The sequence below is a fragment of the Haliotis rufescens genome, unplaced genomic scaffold (assembly GCF_023055435.1).
Source record: "Haliotis rufescens isolate VD_foot unplaced genomic scaffold, xgHalRufe1.0.p SCAF_197, whole genome shotgun sequence".
Lineage (NCBI taxonomy): Eukaryota > Metazoa > Mollusca > Gastropoda > Lepetellida > Haliotidae > Haliotis > Haliotis rufescens.
Genome location: NW_025963887.1, coordinates 66,303 through 87,524, shown reverse-complemented (window position 1 = coordinate 87,524; position 21,222 = coordinate 66,303). Strand labels below are relative to the sequence as shown.

The following is a 21,222-nucleotide window of genomic DNA, read 5'->3' as shown; positions in this document are numbered from 1 at the left end:
ACCCCACTCATTCAATCACTCAAACTCTCACTCATTCCAACACTAACGTACTTTCTAATTCAACCTAACACTCATTCACTCCAATACTCACTCACTCACTCCAACGCTCACTCTAACATCCAATAAAGACTGTCAAACACCACATCTAATGCCGATATTTACAAGCAACTTATATGCTGCTTATTGTGACAACATTAAATTAATAAATTATCCCACGTGGACGCCCTGACAATCACTCCTGCACAAGCAACAATCAAAAAGTTAGAGTTATGAATTAGGTCGCTTGTGGATTCTGAGCAAGTCTTGGCTTGTCATGGGTAGATTCCCCATTCAACAGGAGACACGTGACAGGCATTTAAAGTACAACGCAGAAGCTGCGAATGCCTGTCAGGGTCACACTCCACACCTCGCAGCAGTGTTATGTGTACATCTTCGTTTTTCTAAACTGTTTATTCATTCGACTAAAACTTTTAAGTCATTATATCCAAACCTTTTACAAACGCGGAAATAGGAAATGTGAACATGTTCTGATTAATGTAATGATTTTGTGCTCTTATTGCCTGACCATCCATTTTTTTCGTTTTCTGATATAAAAGGCTGCTAATTTATTCCCTCCAAACAGTTGGCATGGTTACGTCTGTTATATTGATGACGTCATCCCACTGCCCACACTTGTCACCCAGGCGATGACCGTGATGGATTGATGGTTCATTTGGTGAAATTTTAGTGATTTATGCGTTTATCATGGAGAGAGAGAGAGAGAGAGAAAGAAAGACGCATGGAAATTGATAATGTTGTCACACAGTCGATTTGAAATCTATTAGTAATTTGCAAATCTGTAGCTAACTAAAAGTGTAAATGTTTGTTGTTTAACGCCCCACTCAGCAATATTCCAGCTGTATGTCGGCAGTCTAGGTATATTCGAGTCGGGGCCAGACAATCCAGTGATTGAGCATCGATCCACGCAATTGGGATACAACAATGTCACTCAACCTGACCACCTGATTCCGTTAGTAGTCTCTTAGGACAAGCATGGCTGCTGAAGACCTCTTCTAACCCTGATCTTCACGGCTTGATAGTGGAAGTGACCACAATGCTCCAGATATATCTGCATATCTAGATCAAAATCGTCATAAAGGTCAAATTGGTGTTCTTATTATGGAAACTTTAGCGCCGAAGACGTGTGATCCCCATCTCCACACACATTCACTGGATTCATTTATTCTGTGCCCCACATGACAAATTGCAGCTCCCTGCCGGGATCACGCCCCTCCCTGCTCCCCGCGTGGAATCATCCCCCAGGCACATGCAGAACCGCTGTCACTGGTCACTCTGATTCGATGTGCATTGCGGCATCTTTGAAGGATAATTACTCCCGTTAAATCGTGTCAAGTCATCTTGAAGCTAGTACTAATCAATGAAACTCCAATAATGACAGACAGCGGGCGGGCGGGGTGGGGGTGGGGTTAGGGGTGGGGGGTGGGGGGTGGGGATCCGGGTTGGGGGTTAAAGGGATGGGGGGGGGGGGGGGGGGTTGTCGGTGCGTATTGTCTTGTGGATTAGTGATTTCGTAATCTTTGTTGAAATAGTTATCATCTTATGAAGTAGTAGATACCGGTTGTTGAATATCTTTGAGCATACCTGGCCCCAGTGTAACCTCATCAATGCGGACAGATTCGTTCCCAGTGTTACCTGGTTAATACGGACGGGTTCGTTCCCATTGTGACCTCATTAATGCGGACAGATTCGTTCCCAGTGTAACCTGGTTAATGCGGACGAGTTCGTTCCCATTGTGACCTCATTAATGCGGACAGATTCGTTCCCATGTAATCTCATTTAGACGAACGGGCTCGTTCTCAGAGTAATAGATAGCCCAGATGCACTAACAGGGTTTCACAGAATCTGAAAATGTCAGATTGTCCTGCCTACAACCGTATCAACACGTTTAAACCACGCGTGCAGAAAGTGTGTCAATAAATCTTAACATTTGTTTAATCTAGTTTAGAAAACATATCTCACAAAATATGATATTCTGGATAAACAAGTTCAGAGATTCTATTATAAATTCGAGTCAAATGTCAATAAACATGTAAATCATTTGTCGGCGCAGACTTTGCAGACAAGGTACGATTGCCTATTATGTACCAAAAAATGTTTTATGACTTAATATTTTAGAATTTGATCCACAAAGGAACCTTACCGTACAATGAAACCCGCCAGCTGTCTACACAACTGATACGGTTCAGAGACCGCCTCCGTGGTCTTGTGGTAGAGCGTCCTCCCGGAGAGCGGAAGGCCCGGGGTTCGACCCCCGGCCGCGTCATACCAAAAGTCGTTAAAAGATGATACTTGTTGTTACCCTGTCTGGCGCTCGGCATTAAGGGGCTAAAACAAGGACTGGTCGGCTCTGAGTCAGTATACTGTGTCTTAGTGGGGTATTCATGTTAAACTGCGGCATGGTATCTCAGTGAGCTAGCACTATAAATCGGCATCAGTCCGGACTAGTACAAGCAGCCACACACACACACACACACACACACACACACACACACACACACGTGCATGCACGTCGCTATATGAGTGCAATAATATTGGACGCGACATTAAACCCAATTTCACCTCACCGATATGGTTCACATGCCATGCGAGGAGACTTTAAAAGGGATAAAAGCTTAGCAGGATTACTACAATAATTGCTTCTTTGAAACATTCCGTTTAACGTCTATAAATTTTTATATTTGAAATTTCACGTCGCCTTGTGAATGTATCTTTATGTGTTAACAGCATACATCAAGGTGGAGTCATGTGATTAACGTGGGCGAAGCAATTAAATATCGTCTTTCATACTCAGTTGTCTCCCTTGTTTGGCATTGCGCCACAATGAAAAAAAACCCGGAAATATGTTATCATTGCGATATCATTATTTTGTGTAAACCCTTTTTAGTATTTAGTTCTGTTTGTTGTTTAACGCCCCACTCAGCCATAGTCCAGCTATATGACGGTGGTCTGTAAATAATGGAGTCTGGACCAGACAATCCAGTGATTAATATCATGAGCATCGATCCACGTAATTGGGATCAATGACATGCATCAACCAAGTCAGCAAGCCTGAGTGCAACGTCAAACAACAAACCAACCAACCAACCAACCAACCACTCCACACCACACCACACCCACCCTTCCATTCAACATCCAATGTTTTGACACAGGTCTTCAGCAACCCATTCTTGCCGGAAAAGGCAACTGTGCGTGTCGTAAAAGGCAACTATGCTTGCTGTAAAAGGCGTCTAACGGGATCGGGTGGTCAGGCTCGCTGACTTGGTTGATGCATGTCATCGTATCCCAACTGCGTAGATCTATGCTCATGACATCAATCACTGGACTTTTTGGTCCAGACTCTCGTCATATAGCTGGAATATTGCTGAGTGCGTCGCTTTGAACATTAATACTGGTCTTGGATGAAAGCTTCGTGTGACGCAGGTCGAGATCTCAGACGTATGCCACCTTGTGCCACGTATACCACCCATGAGTGTGTCGGCAATCGGCATATCGATTCTCTTCACGATTCTTTGCTTTCCAAACAACTTATGTCAGCCTCTGTTTTTATGGCCTCACTGTCACGTGACAGGTCCGGGGTCCGATCCCCGGACGCGTCATACCAAAAGACTTTAAAAGATAGTACTTGTTGTCACCCTGTCTGGCGCTCGGCATTAAGGGGCTAAAACAAGTACTGGATGGCTCGGAGTCTGTATACTGTATCTAAATGGGGTGTTCATGTTAAACGCAGCATGGTATCTCAGTGGGGTAGCACAATAAAATCGGCATCAGTCTGGCGGTTATTAATGCAATAATCTTGGACGCGACGTTAAACCCCATTTCACCTCACGTGACACATTTATATCACCGCAACACGTGATCATCTACGCACGCGAAACCCTGCACAATCTAATAAGTGAAACCATTAATGAGTAAAAAACATACGTTCCGTAAAACGAATCTATTATACTGGGCCGTGATCGGTGATAAATTTTTAAAACGAAACTTCCACAATTAAAGATGTCTCAATGTCCTCTGTGAGCTGTTTTTTCTCAGAGAAGTGTTGTTATGTTGAAAACTGACCCTAACTTTTACTCCTTTGACAAAGACATCTGTGTTTCATGCTGTAAACAAAGAGAAGTGCATTCCTTATGGAATGGCACGCGTTACAATACAAGTCATATGTAAACAAATATGTTTAGCATTTTATATTGTAGGTATATGGTCACACATCTTCAGTTTTCCTTTAATAACACTCAGACACGAACATGGATCTTAAATGTTTTCCTGATTTTTTTAAGAACGTGTTTTAACTCGGTAAAAAAATGGATATTTTAAAAGGTTATCTCAAAATCTCCCACCTAATATTTATTGACTGTCATGCCAAAAATAAGCATGGAAAATAAGTTAACAATATTCATAGAACCTTGACATAATCCGCTTCTAAAATGTGCACGGGTGAAGTGTTGGTTTTTCTCAGGTGGCGGTAAACATATACCCCGTCTCGTTCACTATGTAAAGCGCTTCTTACTTACGTCGATAGGGAATGTAGACAACCTACTTTTTGTTTACAGATAATAGTGTTTCCCCATCGGATACGTATGTCAAATGTTTGCAAAGACTTGTGAAATGTATCCATATTAGTCCAGTAATACGACCTCGTCTTGTGTGTAATACTATGTAATTGATACACACGGTGATGTTTCCCTTCGTCCACACAATCGGGCCCTTACTAAACAAACCTCAGACTCCCTCCCCACCCGTCTTACCTGCCAGCCCTCTCTCCCCATCCCCACCCTACTCTGTCCTGTCTCAGTATCCCCCCTCCCCCTCCCGTCTCACTAGCCAGCCCTCTCTCCCAATCCCTCACCCTACTCTGTCCCGTCTCAGTATCCCCCTCCCCCTCCCGTCTCACTAGCCAGCCCTCTCTCCCCATCCCTACCCTACTTTGTCCCGTCTCAGTATCCCCCTCCCCCACCCGTCTCACTAGCCAGCCCTCTCTCCCCATCCCTCACCCTACTATGTCCCGTCTCAGTATCCCCCCTCCCCCTCCCGTCTCACTAGCCAGCCCTCTCTCCCCATCCCTCACCCTACTCTGTCCCGTCTCAGTATCCCCCTCCCCCTCCCGTCTCACTAGCCAGCCCTCTCTCCCCATCCCTCACCCTACTCTGTCCCGTCTCAGTATCCCCCTCCCCCTCCCGTCTCACTAGCCAGCCCTCTCTCCCCATCCCTACCCTACTTTGTGCCGTCTCAGTATCCCCCTCCCCCACCCGTCTCACTAGCCAGCCCTCTCTCCCCATCCCTCACCCTACTATGTCCCGTCTCAGTATCCCCCTCCCCCTCCCGTCTCACTAGCCAGCCCTCTCTCCCCATCCCTCACCCTACTCTGTCCCGTCTCAGTATCCCCCTCCCCCTCCCGTCTCACTAGCCAGCCCTCTCTCCCCATCCCTCACCCTACTCTGTCCCGTCTCAGTATCCCCCTCCCCCTCCCGTCTCACTAGCCAGCCCTCTCTCCCCATCCCTACCCTACTTTGTGCCGTCTCAGTATCCCCCTCCCCCACCCGTCTCACTAGCCAGCCCTCTCTCCCCATCCCTCACCCTACTATGTCCCGTCTCAGTATCCCCCTCCCCCTCCCGTCTCACTAGCCAGCCCTCTCTCCCCATCCCTCACCCTACTCTGTCCCGTCTCAGTATCCCCCTCCCCCTCCCGTCTCACTAGCCAGCCCTCTCTCCCCATCCCTACCCTACTTTGTGCCGTCTCAGTATCCCCCTCCCCCACCCGTCTCACTAGCCAGCCCTCTCTCCCCATCCCCACCCTAGTCTGTCCCGTCTCAGTATCTCCCTCCCCCACCCGTTTCACTTGCCTACGAAACTACGAAATTTACGGAAACTAAGCTTAAAAGTTTGCAGAATTGTGTGCATAATGATCAAATTTGGTACAGAATTTACAAAAAATTACCGCAGAATTGTTTGGGGCCGCAGAATACAGCGTGGACATATTAATCTGACACACCGTGTTATAACAGGGAGTAATAACATCAAACTCACTCACTCTACATTGCATCTAATGATAAGCAGTAATTATTAATGTCGGTTGAGCCAACACCGTCCAAAAACAGTCAAACTCTTGTGCTTAAGTTTACATCTGTTTAGCATTACGTGTCTGACTGTGAAATTATCGGTATGGTAAAGCTGAACCTATTTTAAAAGTGACGAAATCCGTGCATAGTATTACCCAATATGCTTAGAAAGGATGCCAATACGCACAGTCATGTGGTGGGATAGAAATAAATTATGCTTAATCATGTGCAATCTGCTCACAAACAGGCTGATTTAGCAGGAACGTCATGAGTGTGATTATTGCAAACACACGTATGAGTTATCATTGTGAATAGACTTGAGAAATAATCCAGCAATATGTGTGTGGGGTGAGGGGTTGGGTGGGGTGGGGTGGGGTGGAGTGGGGTGGGGTGGGGTAGGGGTTGGGGAGTAGGAGGTGAGGTGGGGTGGGGGTGGTGTGCTCACATTGGATAAATGATCAACAAATTATTGACATGTACAATATGGACGTCTCATGATCATGAACTAGTATCAGCAAGTCTTGGACATAGCATTGTATAATAATGAATACGTATCGAAGAACCATGAACATAGCGTTGTATAGTCATAAATGTGTGTCGTACATTCATGAACATTGCTTTGTATAATCATGAATGTTTATCGTACATTCATGAACATTGCGTTGTATAATCATGAATGTTTATCGTACATTCATGAACATTGCGTTGTATAATCATGAATGTGTATCGTACATTCATTAACATTGCGTTGTATAATCATGAATGTGTATCGTACAATCATGAACATTGCGTTGTATAATCATGAATGTGTATCGTACATTCATGAACATAGCGTTGTATAATCATGAATAAGTATCGTAAATCATGAACATGGCGTTGTATAATCATGAATGTGTATCGTACAATCATGAACATAGCATTATATAATCATGAATGTGTATCGTACAATCATGAACATAGCGTTGTATAATCATGAATGTGTATCGTACAATCATGAGCATAGCGTTGTATAATCCTGAATGTGTATCGTACAATCATGAACATAGCATTGTATTATCATAAATATGTAGTGTACAATCATTATCACAGCATTATCTAATCATGAATATGTAGTGTACAATAAAGAACATAGTATCGTGTAATCATCAGTGCACAAGACTACATCCCCAGCTATCTATCCCGTAATATATATCTCCTTTACAAGTTTATGTGCCTGCTTGAGTTGCAGCCTTGTCTGTTTTCTTCATACCGCGGTAATAAAACGTTAATACCTCAGTGTCAGTCGTGACCTTTGCCCCCATTGACAATGGATGCGAAAATACCCGGCCACCCCTCGTCCACGCACCCCAGTCCTCAACTGGGCAACCGATCGGGGTTGACTGCCAGTGTAGAAATAACGACGCCCCAGTGCAGGTTTTGCCTGTGTGATGGAGAAACTGTCATGTGTTCCTCACACATTTAATAATAAGTGCATTTATATTGCGCCAGATTCCATTCACCAAGTGGATGCTCATAGCGCTACACTATTATTACCCCGGTCAATGGATCAGTGAGCACTCGATTTTCATTCTCATCTCCCTGGGGAGTATACAACCCAAGCTGCCTGTGAGGCGCTAGAAGGTTCACAGCTCATCCTACCGGTTACCCACTCACTGCTGGGTGAACAGAGGCACATTTCGAACAAAGTCCCTTGCCTAAGGAGACACCACACGTGGTACATGTGCTTCAGTGTGGGGCAGGACCGAAGCCCTAGAAACTCTCAGGAGTCAAGCTACCGAAAGTGGTCACCCGTCCAACTACATTTGTGCTTATTTGTTTGTTGTTTAACGCCGCACTCAGCAAAATCCCAGCTAAATGACGGCGGTCTGTAAATAATCGAGTCTGGACCAGACAATCCAGCGACTGACATCATGAGCATCGATCTGCGCAATTGGGATCGATGACATGCATCAACCTAGTCAGCGAGCCTGACCACCCGATCCCGTTAGCCGCCTCTTACGACAATCATTGTTGTCTTTTACGGCAAGCATGGGTTGCTAATGACCTATTCTACCCCGGATCTTCACGGGTATCACACCTTTGTGAGTGAGAATGGCTGGCTTTATCAATAATCTAACCAGGTGCTTCAAGAATGAATCACAGAAACCCATATGCGGAACTGAACCTGCACTTTCGGCGAGAAGAGCGGACACTTTATCCAGGAGGCTACCTCGCCGTCTTGACAGTGTTTGAATATGGGTACACATGTGATAGCAAAGTTTGCATTCATCACGGGCTTATTATGATAAATAGTTCCAGTTTAAGGGGTTGTGGGGTAGCCTTGTGGTTAAAGCGTTCGCTCGTCACACCGAAGACCCGAGTTCCATTCCCTATTTGGGTACAACGTGTGACGCCCATTTCTTGTGTCTGGTATATTGTTAAAAGCGGCGTAAAACCATACTCACTCACTTACACAAGTTTAAGACAAACTTTGAGTTGCGCCCTATAAGGTCGTGGGTTCGAATCCCTGTTTAGGTTTCTAGGTTTGTCAGCACCATATCCGTGTTCGGGGTTTTCCTCAAACTGATAAACATCTGAGATCTGCATCACTTCTTCCCAACTGAGGGGGCGGTTGGGTAGCCGAGTGGTCACGCCGAAGACCCGGGTTCGATTCCCGACATGGGCACAATGTATGAAGCCCATTTTTGGTGTCCCCTGCCGTGATATTGCTGGAATATTGCTAAAAGGGGCGTTAAACCAAACTCACTCACTCACTTTTCCCAACCGAGGCTGAGACGATGTGAAACAGCTGAATAACCAACCGACTTCACTCAACTACTACACGAGTTTTTGTAGTGGTGGTGAAAGGTGTGTGAATTAAACTCGAGTAATCAAAAGCCAACCCAGTACCTCTAACCTTAACGGCGGCGTGTCGCTAATGCATTGTACGGCCAATGTGGCGTCTTCATACAGCTTGTTCTTCGGAGGCGATGGAGCATGCTCTCCTCTCTTCTCACAACAGGTTCAAGATGGAGCGGTTTAAGTGTTCAGTATTAAAACGCACTTTGGCGGAACTGTGAACAAACAGGGCGGAACTTTAGGTGACGGCCCGTCCATGGAGCTCCTGGACTCGAAACATGGCGAGACGATCTGACGTTGACCTTTCACACTCTAGTTCCTGTCGAAAATCAGCGAATCATTAACTGTGTTGTGTAACTGAGCATTGGGTAATGTTGACTCCGGATATGTCGAACTACAGTAAACTACGGTTATAACGAACACGCTTATAACGAACTGACCGATATAACGAACTCTTTTTTTACTCCCGGCCATTTGTTGTATATATGCTGTATATATGCGTATAACGAACTACGGTTATAACGAACCAAAATTAGTGATCCATTTGAGTTCGTTATAACCGTAGTTTACTGTATGTCACAACCAGAACTTGGTTCTGTATAGAGCGCATCCAGACAACCAATTGCAGGAGAGTTAATGAAAGCTAAATAACTACACTACCCTTATAATCTTGGAGCGGTAGAGTAGCCTAGTGGTTAAAGTGTTCCTCTTTACGCGAAAGACCCGGTTCGATTTCCCTCGTGGGTGCAATGTGTGGAGCCCATTTCTGGTGTCCCTGTGACATTGCTGGGATATTGCTAAAAGCGGCGTAAAACCATACTCACTCTTCTTACGTATCTTTTGCGTTGGATACATCATACAACGAATAAGCGAGCATTTTATGCCGGTTTAAGCTACATTCCTGCAATTTCACGGCGGGGTACGTCACAAATTGTCCCCTTGTGAAGAATCGGTGTTCCAAGTCAAAGCTTTGATCACTCTGAAGTATTTGATTGGCTGAATATATAATTATAATGTGATATTGCCAAAGTACACGTTGAGCGTTAACATTGATATTAATCTGTATTGCTTATTATAACTGGTTTGAGTTATGCTATATAACGACGTTACCTGACACTTGAATTATTCCATTGAAATTGGGTATTTGTGATTTACGAGATTGACATATGAGTATCTGCAGGTATTGTTCTCAGCTGGCACGGATGTATAAATCATCTTTTTTATGACATCACTGACACCAAATACTCGATGTTCGGAATAATGTACAGTCGAGCCTCGTTGTGTCGAACTTGGATGTGTCGAATTCCCAATTGTTTCGAACTCATTTGGGAGACCAAAGTATCCAAATTAAGCATAAATTTCCCTAATGTCTCGAACCCCGATATGTCGAACTTTTTTCCAGGTCCGAGTTCGACACAACGAGGTTCGACTGTATATCAGTCTATCTGATAAATATCCCAACGACACCATTGACGTTAGTGACGTTTGAAAATGATGGTTGATCACTCCTTGACTCTCACTATTGCTTGGCGTTCAGCTCAACCGCTTATCTCAATATCATTTGTCCGCTCCTTCTCACTCCATCAACATCTAGCTCATTCTCTATTTGTAGTAACATCAACTTCACTCACTCACTCATTCCATAGCATTTAGTTGTTTGTATCAAATGACAATTTCAGCTGCAACTCTATCACACAGCATCTTATTAACTCACTCCTGTTGAGTGACCGGCTCTTCGTCCCCCCTCACTCACACTCTCACACACGTGAACTCTCAGTTTATTCATCAGCTTCAGCTCGCGTTTACTCTCTCTCTCTCTCTCTCTCTCTCTCTCTCTCTCTCTCTCTCTCTTTCTCTCTCTCTCTCACCCCCTCACTCACTCTCACACTTACACGCACGAACGTTTACACACAAAGTCCTTCCCAATCTCCACAACACGCCCACCTCATCCGCTGTCTCTCTCTCACCCCTCCCACCCACCCTCTCCCTGCCCTTCTCAACCACCCACCCCCACCCATACCAACTATCTCTCCCTCCATCCGCTCCCTGCCCTTCTCATCCCCACCCCTACCAACTATCTATCCTCTACCCGCTCCCTGCCCTTCGCAACCACACACCCCTACCAACTTTCTCTCCCCTACCCACTCCTTACCCTTCTCGCCCCCGCCCTACCAACTATCTATCTCTCTTCCCCATCTCCCTGCCCTTCTCAACCCCTACCACCACACCACCCCACCACTCTCTGCCCCTCTTGTTCACTCCACCCCATACCACCCCTACCCACTCTCTGCCACTCGTTCACACCTCCACGCCCACCAACTCTATCACACCCACCTTCTCTCTCGCCCCACCTCACCAACACTCGCCCCTCACCCCATGCATGCTCCCTCATCCCCTCTCCCACCATACCCCTCCCTCTCACCCCCAATCTTCCCCTCCCTCTCACCCCCACCTTACCACTCTCGCTCCCTCACCCCACGCATTGTCCCTCAACCCCACGCCCACCATACCCCTCCCCCCTCTCTAACACATTATTGTAATTCTGCCGGTACAGCTGTGCATTACATTCTCCATGTAGGAGTCTTTGTACTTCATCACTGTTCGCCCCTACTCGCTTTAATGAACGTATTCTAACCAACCCACCAACTGTTTCACCATATATTTGATGACAAAGCAAGTATGCAAAATGAGATCCAAGCTTTAATAACATGCAACAGTTTGCGAGTGGACAGTGACAATATGTAAACCATTCACTACATTGAGCTAGCGAGCAGTGAAGCACCGCCTGTACACAACGCTCGACATTCACTGTTTGGACAAGCTCCATTCTTACAGTGTCTCGGTCATAAATTAAAGCGATCGGCCTCAAGAGAGGTTGAAACTCAAGCTAGACGAAATTAGATACGGCTTGGAAATCAGGTGGTCTGTGAATATAAGCAGAGGGAGCATCTTCGTATCAGGGACACTCGAGCTAACGCTGGGAGGGCACAGGTGTGTTCAGGTGTGCAACGACAGCAATCGAACGCCGCATACCCCTACACGGAGAAAGCGTCTCGGATACACACCTCAGTGTTAAGGATTTGCTGTTTGCGGTGTATTAATCTTTTCACCTGACAGTCGCTGACTGCGGTGTCATACCTTTGCGACTTACCTGTCCTAGAGACTTGCTACCTGTGTTTCTCACCTGCTTCAACTGCAACAGGAACTGTGTACGCGTTGACTTAATGTAGCGGCAAGCTATCAGCTCCATACTGCAGAATACTGTGGTAACCGGTTCATCCCTACACTCACCTGGACAATATTTGTCTCACCTGTGACTCTACCTGTGGACATGATCATAACGCAGGCCCCCCAACTGTCCCCGGTGTCCCCCCTCCCCACAGATTTGTCAAAATGCAGCGACACGGATCTTGGTCTATATCTCTCACAAAGGTAATGTTTTATTCAGTTTTGTTATATTTTAGCCATGTGGCATGTGAACATCGTCAGCGTTAAAAGTTGACCTAACTTCATCGTATGTTCGTTAATCACTGTGACATAGGTTATGTAAGGGCGTGTTACATCTTACCTGCCAATGGCTAGCCAGGTGAGCTAACATGCTTATATGACTATATTATATTATTTTATCTTGTACCCACCGAGTATACAATCTACAATCTTACCTCACCACGCATCCGGGTTAGGGTGGTGATTTATGTGTTAAATAAATCAAACAGGAAATCTTCACATTGAGTCTCGTTGGTCATGGTCACATGGCGTCATGACAGTATCGCCCCTGTGGGGAAAGTCCCCAGCAACATGTGATGGTCATAAGAGGTTGGTCAGGTGGTCGGGCTCGGTGACGTGATGGTGACGTGTTATCGTACCCGACGGCGAGGAACGTTGCTCACATTATTGATCAGTGGATTGTCTCATCCCGAATCCCAATTGCGCAGATCGGTGCTCATGATGTCAGTCTCTGGATTGTCTGGTCCAGCCTTGATTACATACAGGCCGCCGTCATGTTGCTGAAATATTGCGGCGTTAAACCGCAAACATTATAGTTCGTTTGTTTCTTCGTGTGTAATATTCCAGCTATTTTACTGCGGTCCTTAAATAATCGAGTGACATGCATCAATCAAGTCAACGAGCCTGACCACCCGATCCCGTCTGTGAAGAATCGAGTAATTGACATCATGAGCATCGATCTACGATACTATGACATGCATCAACCACGTCAGCGGGCCTGACTACCCGATCCCTTTAGTTGCCTCTTACGACAAGCATAGTCACCTTTTACGGCAAGCATGGGTCCCTGAAGACCTATTCTGACCCGGATCTTCACGGGTTTATAGTACGCCCTATCAGCTGATTGATATGAGCTTTTTATCTTGAGAAACCCGTGCAATATTATGGATTTGTAAAGCACCGTTCACGGTTATATAAAGTTTATTTAATTCAGTTTAATGTCAATAAAACGTGAGCTAAATTTTGAGTCTATTCCTTACGTTACACTCTGTAAACTAGAGCAATGGAAAGTACACAGAAGACGTATCTGTTACAGTGTAATAAAGGCTGTCGTGGTAGTTGAAAAGAACATGAATCAGTTCATCGTAAGAAAACTTCAGCAACAGTTATGAAAACACGTTTCGTCATGACTTTAAATAGCTGGGACATTGAACCAGCGCTCGTTCCTTGTGAACATGTCCTGGATTCTGTGTTCACTATGGGAGCTTCCCGGTGCACACATCCCCCCCCCCCCCCCCCCCCACACACACACACACACACACCCACCCCACCCCCCACCCCCCACCCCTCACCCCGGCCGTTTGTACCCTACTGGGCTGTCAACAGGGGTGAACAACTGGTGATGTGCACCAACCCGTGTAATAAAAGTAGTATAAGCGACAAAAGAAACGCTTCGACATTCACGTACGACTGACGTCACATGTAGACTGTTACACTCTAATAATTCCGTATTCCGTTTGTGTTGCACATTTACAAAACACCTGATCGGAACTTCAACGCACTTTGTGATAGTTGTCTGCTTCAACGTACGTAGGGACACGTGTGTGCTTCAATCTATATAGGGAGACGTGTGTGCTTCAATCTATATAGGGACACGTGTGTTCTTCAATCTGTATAGGGACACTTGTGTGCTTCAATCTATATAGGGACACTTGTGTGCTTCAATCTATATAGGGACACTTGTGTCCTTCAATCTTTATAGGGACACGTGTGTGCTTCATTCTATATAGGGACACGTGTGTGCTTCAGTCCATATAGGGACACGTGTGTGCTTCAATATAAATAAGGACACTTGTGTCCTTCAATCTATGTAGGGACACGTGTGTGCTTCAATCTATATAGGGACACCTGTGTGCTTCAATCTATATAGGGACACTTGTGTGCTTCAATCTATATAGGGACACTTGTGTCCTTCAATCTTTATAGGGACACGTGTGTGCTTCATTCTATATAGGGACACGTGTGTGCTTCAGTCCATATAGGGACACTTGTGTGCTTCAATATAAATAAGGACACTTGTGTCCTTCAATCTATATAGCGACACCTGTGTGCTTCAATCTATATAGGGACACTTGTGTGCTTCAATCTATATAGGGACACTTGTGTGCTTCAATCTATATAGAGATACGTGTGTGCTTCAATCTATATAGGGACACCTGTGTGCTTCAATCTATATAGGGACACTTGTGTGCTTCAATCTATATAGGGACACCTGTGTGCTTCAATCTATATAGGGACACTTGTGTGCTTCAATCTATATAGGGACACGTGTGTGCTTCAATCTGTATGGGGACACTTGTGTGCTTCAATCTATATAGGGACACGTGTGTGCGTAAATGTACATGGGGATCTCTCTAATAATTCATTCGTTATCAATGAGAAAGACGACACATCTGATAGCAATACTACAACTATTTATTATAAATGACCTTCTCACAGGTTTCACTTCATAACGGTGTATCAGTTGTTGAAATTCCACCTGTATGAACTTCCATTAATCCAAAGCCCGCCAACGAAAATCTCATTGTCTCCATATTATTATAAATGACATTATTTCTACCCTTTTATGTATGCGCATTTCTAATAGCCATCTGTTCCAGTTCCCCGACAGGCATTGGTTGTCGTTTCCATCTGCCGTCGAGCATTACAACAAACGACAATAAATTGTAAAATGAAGGAAATGTACATTAAACCGTATTATTTGTCTCTTCTGTCGTATGTGCACCGCCCACAGGCCGTGGTCACGTGATCAGAATGTTCCGTTCCGTTTGAAGTAGATCAAAAGGGCATCAATTAATTTATGCAAATTAATGCAACATGCGATACCCACTGACGTACTATCAGTGCATCTGTGACCATCTCTTGATTAACATTGTGGGGAAATAATAAACAATTAACCCTTGCTGGCTTGTGTTCGGAATTGCATTTCTCTCTGTGCAGTTTAATCATCCATCTATTAATTCGTGGCGGTTAATTCTATCCTTCCACATGTCTAGTTCTCTGTCTATCCTTCCATATATTCATTCATGCATCCATTCATCCGGACTATCTAACTGTCATTTATCTACCTGTTCGGGAATCAGCTGATTCGCATCTCTGTCTGTTCATCACCATTCGTCCGTCCATCTGCCAACCTACATACCTGACCGCCTCCGTGGTCTAGAGCGTCCGCCCGGAGAGCGGAAGGCCCGGGGTTCGATCCCTGGCCGCGTCATACCAAAAGACGTTAAAAAACGGTACTTGTTGTTACCCTGTCTGGCGCTCGGCATTAAGGGTCTAAAACAAGGACTGGTCGTCTTGGTGTCAGTATACTGTGTCTGAGTGGGGTTTCATGTTAAACTGCGGCATGGTATCTCAGTGAGCTAGCACTATAAATCGGCATCAGTCCGGACTAGTACAAGAATCCACACACACACACGTGCATGCACGTTGCTAAATAAGTGCAATAATCTTGGACGCGACGTTAAACCCAATATCACCTCACCTACCTACTTACCTATCTACCTACCCACCCTCCTACCGACTTACCTACTTACTTACCTATACGTAGATATGTATACTGTATATTTATTGACAGCTGAATTAACTTGAGTGCTTGTATATGTGGACGTGAATCCAACCGATTGAATCAAGCCTCGCTACAACTCGGGTGTATGACATCTCCACTTGGCTCCAATAAATCAGTGTGCACTTATCATGTTGCACAGCCAACCATTTGCGATTCACTGAAATGTCAACATTTCACGCACCATATCTGCAGTTAATGTCGCTTAATGATACCACACGTGACAGCATTCCGTTGCTTCGAATTGACTCCAAAGTTTCGAGATATCCACATGTTCGAGATACAAATCCTTCACGTGATCAAACTGGCGGCCTTGCAACACGCAGCCCGCGAACCGTTACGCTGCCCATAAAATGAATTTATTTGGGATATTTACTTCACAGTCAGACTGACTGACAGACATGCAGACATACATTTTATTTTGAGTCTCATTATATGTACATATATGTGAATTGACAATACATAAACTAAATATTTTTTGATACACAGGCCATTCCTAATGGAATCATAAGGAAAATTCAAATTTAGTAAATAACATAACCATAAAATGTGGTTGCGTAAAATATGAACATATATTGGACATTAAGCATAAATTGTTCTAAAATTCATGAACTATAATATGATGTATATTGAATAGGGTTATAACGTAAATCGTCATAATTTGCATTAGATATGTAAGCATGCACTTCCTCCTCTACAAAACTGTTATTGAGGGGGGGGGGGGGGGGTAGGTCACGGAGACATATACTCAACTCACAACCAAACACTCAGACGTCTCCACAATACCAATATCACCGTGTATGTTAATCTCCCAATCAATAAATCGCCCAAACCACTGCGAGGCACAAGCCCAAAAGACAGTGTCGCGGCTGCCACACGAATAACCGAACGCGGAAGTTAACGAGTAAAGCCTTTTTTTTGCCGACTCGTGTTTCGACGTTTAAGCCAGAGCCCCAGCCCTATCCGAGTCTCCTTGAATGGCGATATTTGTCATGCAGGCCCCACACCAGCCAGGAAACCTGTTTCCATGACATATTTACACATTAGATAAACTATTGTATTTTTATGTACGTTTCCATATAACAATCGATGTGTAGAATAGTTGTGAACCACTGCATACTCCCAGCTTGATGCATGCCCAGAATACTTATGCATATAAAACGTCGGAGAATACTCGATTTGGATTATTTTTAAATCTCTACGTTCGCACAGCTTAGTGTGGGATGAGTAGCGTTGGGGAATTTTGATAGAGACAAAATACATTTATGTAATACATTCAGCATTTCCAGCGAACTATTTATTTGTCTTCGTAACCCTGGGGGAAAATGGGACAAATCGCATTGGTGTTCTACGAAGTATATTATGTGTTCTATGCAATTAGCCAAGGGGTTCTCTGAAGCTTGTAAAGTGTTCTAAGCTTATGCAAGGGGTTCTATGAAGTATGTAATGTGTTCTACGCTTTATGCAAGTGGTTCTACGTTGTATTCTAGGGGTTCTACGAAGTATGCAAGGTGTTATACGTAGTATGCAAGGGGTTCTAAGAAGTATGCAACGGGTTCTACGAAGTATGCAACGGGTTCTACGAAGTATGCAACGGGTTCTACGAAGTATGCAAGAGGTTATACGCAGTATGCAAGGGGTTATACGTAGTATGCAAGGTGTTATACGCAGTATGCAAGGGGTTATACGTAGTATGCAAGGGGTTATACGTAGTATGCAAGGGGTTATACGTAGTATGCAAGGGGTTATACGTAGCATGCAAGGGGTTATACGCAGTATGCAAGGGGTTATACGTAGTACGCAAGGGGTTATACGTAGTATGCAAGGGGTTATACGTAGTATGCAAGGGTTATACGCAGTATGCAAGGGGTTATACGTAGTATGCAAGGGGTTATACGTGGTATGCAAGGGGTTATACGCAGTATGCAAGGGGTTATACGTAGTATGCAAGGGGTTATACGTAGTATGCAAGGGGTTATACGTAGTATGCAAGGGGTTATACGCAGTATGCAAGGGGCTATACGTAGTATGCAAGGGGCTCTACAATGTTGGCACTCACTTCTTAAATCAGGCGAAGTTAAGCAACGTTTGTCACTGAGAGTAGTTGGACAGGTGACCGTGCTCGGCAACTTGACACCTGAGAGTTTCCAGGACCGGTCCTGCCTCACGTAGAAGCACATATACCACACGTGGTGTCACCTTTGGCATGGACTTTGTTCGAATTGTGCCTTTATTCACCCAGCAGTGAATGGGTACCCGGTAGGAAGGGATGCTTATATGACTGTTAACCTTGAAGCGCCCAACAGGCAGCTTTGCTTGTATAGTCCCCAGGAAGCTGATCTATTGTGATTTGAGTCAACGGGTGGACAATATAGCGCATTGCAATTATCCATTGGCACAGCTGCAAGTATTATTCAATTACACCCAAAAAACTAGTAAAACGGAAATATTAGTTTCTCTCCATTGTAGCAGTACTTGAATAACAAACAATTAATCATATCAATATTCACCCACTGAATATGTTTTTTTGCAAAATACGTGAATCCCACGACGATATTGGATGAACAAACTAGATCCATAAATTTACCGCACTAAAAACTTGCGAATCACAAGGCCCACCATACAAAATAACACTCACAGTTGATCAAACTCATAACCTGTGTTTATTAATGTAGGCAAAAATACAAAGATGTATATCATAATACATTATAGACTTTTCGCGTGAACTAAAGATTATATCAACTTAAATTATTATTTTTCTCCGTCATATATTACCATAGTGATGACTTACCAAGAACCCACCCAGAATCGCTACAGAATCGCTACAATACCCCTACATTATCACTACAATGTCGCTGTGGTATCACTACAGTGTCGCTAAGGAATCGCTACAGTATCACCACATTATCGCTACAATGTCGCTGTGGTATCACTACAGTGTCGCTAAGGAATCGCTACAGTATCACTACATTATCACTACAATGTCGCTGTGGTATTATTACAGTGTCGCTAAGGAATCGCTACAGTATCACTACATTATCGCTACAATGTCGCAGTGGTATTATTACAGTGTCACTAAGGAATCGCTACATTATCGCTACGGTATCGCTACCGTGTCGCTGCGGTATCGCTACAATGTCGCTACGGTATCGCTACAATGTCGCTACGGTATCGCTGCAGTGTCGCTACGGTATTGCTACAGTGTAGCTGCAGTGTCGCTACGGTATCGCTACAGTGTCGCTACGGTATCGCCATAGCGTCGTAACGGTATCGCTACAGTATAACAACAGTGTCGCCACGGTAGCGCTGCGGTGTCACAACAGTGTTGCTACAATGTCGCTTCAGTGTCACAACAGTGTCGCAACGGTATCGCTACAGTGTCGCTACATTGTCACAACAATGTCGCTGTGGTATCACTGCAGTGTCGCTAAGGAATCGCTACAGTGTCACTACCTTATCACTGCAGTATCGCTACATTACCATCATAAAACAGTACAATACTACAGTTCGGGTCGACTCTACCGTCATATCAGTTGCCCAAGGTTGGCCGTGTGTCGCTGCATCTTAGACAGAGAATGGTATCAATGGCTTACAAACTAGAAGCGGCACCCGAGGTTTAAGAAGTCCGTGAGCCGGAACGCCAGGAAACCTACACTACAGTCAATCACATGGCGCTGATGGAGACGTTACGCCAAGGGGGAACAGAATAAACGTCCTTGACGTCCATTGTTAACCCCTCAACGGTCAATTGCTTATTCGTGTAATTTTGACAAATCTACCGTTAATTTTAATCACATGATGACATTTTCTCACATTATGTGGTACAGATCAGGCTATTTCTAAAGTATTACACAGCCATCTTGCGTAATGACGAAATAACTGACAAAACACGTAAAGACTCTCAGCATATAAAGGGTTATCTTTTTCATTCCCATGACATGCTTGAATTATAAGCCGAACTTGATATGGTCCTCCGGGATTTAACCCTGACCGAAATACACCAACTGTTTCCACTGACCTGTGTTCTGGGGGTAATGGTGTTAGCTTTACCGTGATGGAAAGGGTTGGGATCATTGTCTGAGGGTAGTGATATGTTCCCATGGTAAAAATGTAATATATCTACGCGCCGGTTGGAGTTAGTGAGTGAGTAAGGTTCAACGGTCATTGTCCCGAATTTCAGTTACATCACGCCGTTTAAGGAGGAAAACACCAATGTTGGCGTTTAACACTTGGTGTGTCAGGCCAAACACCATTTCCAGTAACATTTCTCAAAATGTGTTTACAAAATTGCCCCCACCCCCTCCCCCCTCCTCCCCCCATTTACCATTTACCGTAAACGTTGTTAAATCGAACTGCATTAACTCAAATGTCGTTTAATACAACGGCATTTGTTAATCCCGATGGAATTTGTCTTCGTATTATAGTCATATATCGCTTGTCTCGAATAAATCTCATTAAAATCGTCCGTATCCAGAACTCAGATCTGATGTTCATGAGATTGGTCTTGAATTACAAAGACGTTATATTTATGACCTCATGACTTTGAGTTAATGGAGGGTCATTTATGTTTTAATCGAGAGTGAGAGCATATTCCATCACAAGTGAGCGTAAATGACACGTGTTTAATATTTTAAGTATTTGATAGTGATTCATAAACACATGCATATATGATATAGTCGGAATCGTACAACGGTCTGCTTTCAACAGAGATTTCTTATGATGCTGGAAAGGGCCTTGTTTGTATGTAAACATGGGATATCATGTTTTCTTTGGCGTTATTAATGGGTACAATAGTTGGATAGGGTAGAAAAGCTGGTATTCAGGGGGAGAAATACATCACACTGCTCCTGTTGCAGCGATAAGAGACCTCTGTTTTGTTCCGATTTTACCGCACGCCTGTGCGTCTTTTGATATCATTTTATCGGTGTTCCTTTTTTCCGTTCTGGGTACACGTTTTGTTGTGGTTGGGGTGACAGGTATTTCAGTTGCGAGAGCCCTATTCACGGTATTCGACCCGTGACGTCGATATTGCAAAATACATTCCGGATGCAAGCAATGTATCGGGTGACCTCAGAACGTGATCGTAGGTCCAAGTATGCGAACGACCTTTTTATCACTGTTTTTCTGAAATTTTGTAAATTTATATATTTTTAGCACAAACGGATCTAACTTACACACACAATGACCTAGGGTTAT

General features: G+C 44.4%; 1 protein-coding gene across 1 annotated transcript in view; it reads left to right on the top strand.

Annotated features, from left to right (window-relative positions):
- Positions 1-11,701: 11,701 nt before the first annotated feature.
- The window catches only part of LOC124116372 (receptor-transporting protein 4-like), a 35,197-nt gene continuing 25,676 nt past the window's right edge, over positions 11,702-21,222 (top strand). The window contains exon 1 of the mRNA XM_046477685.2: positions 11,702-12,386. Coding sequence (XP_046333641.1) covers positions 12,286-12,386 — 101 coding nt within the window. The 5' untranslated portion in view covers positions 11,702-12,285. The remainder of the gene's footprint in view (positions 12,387-21,222) is intronic.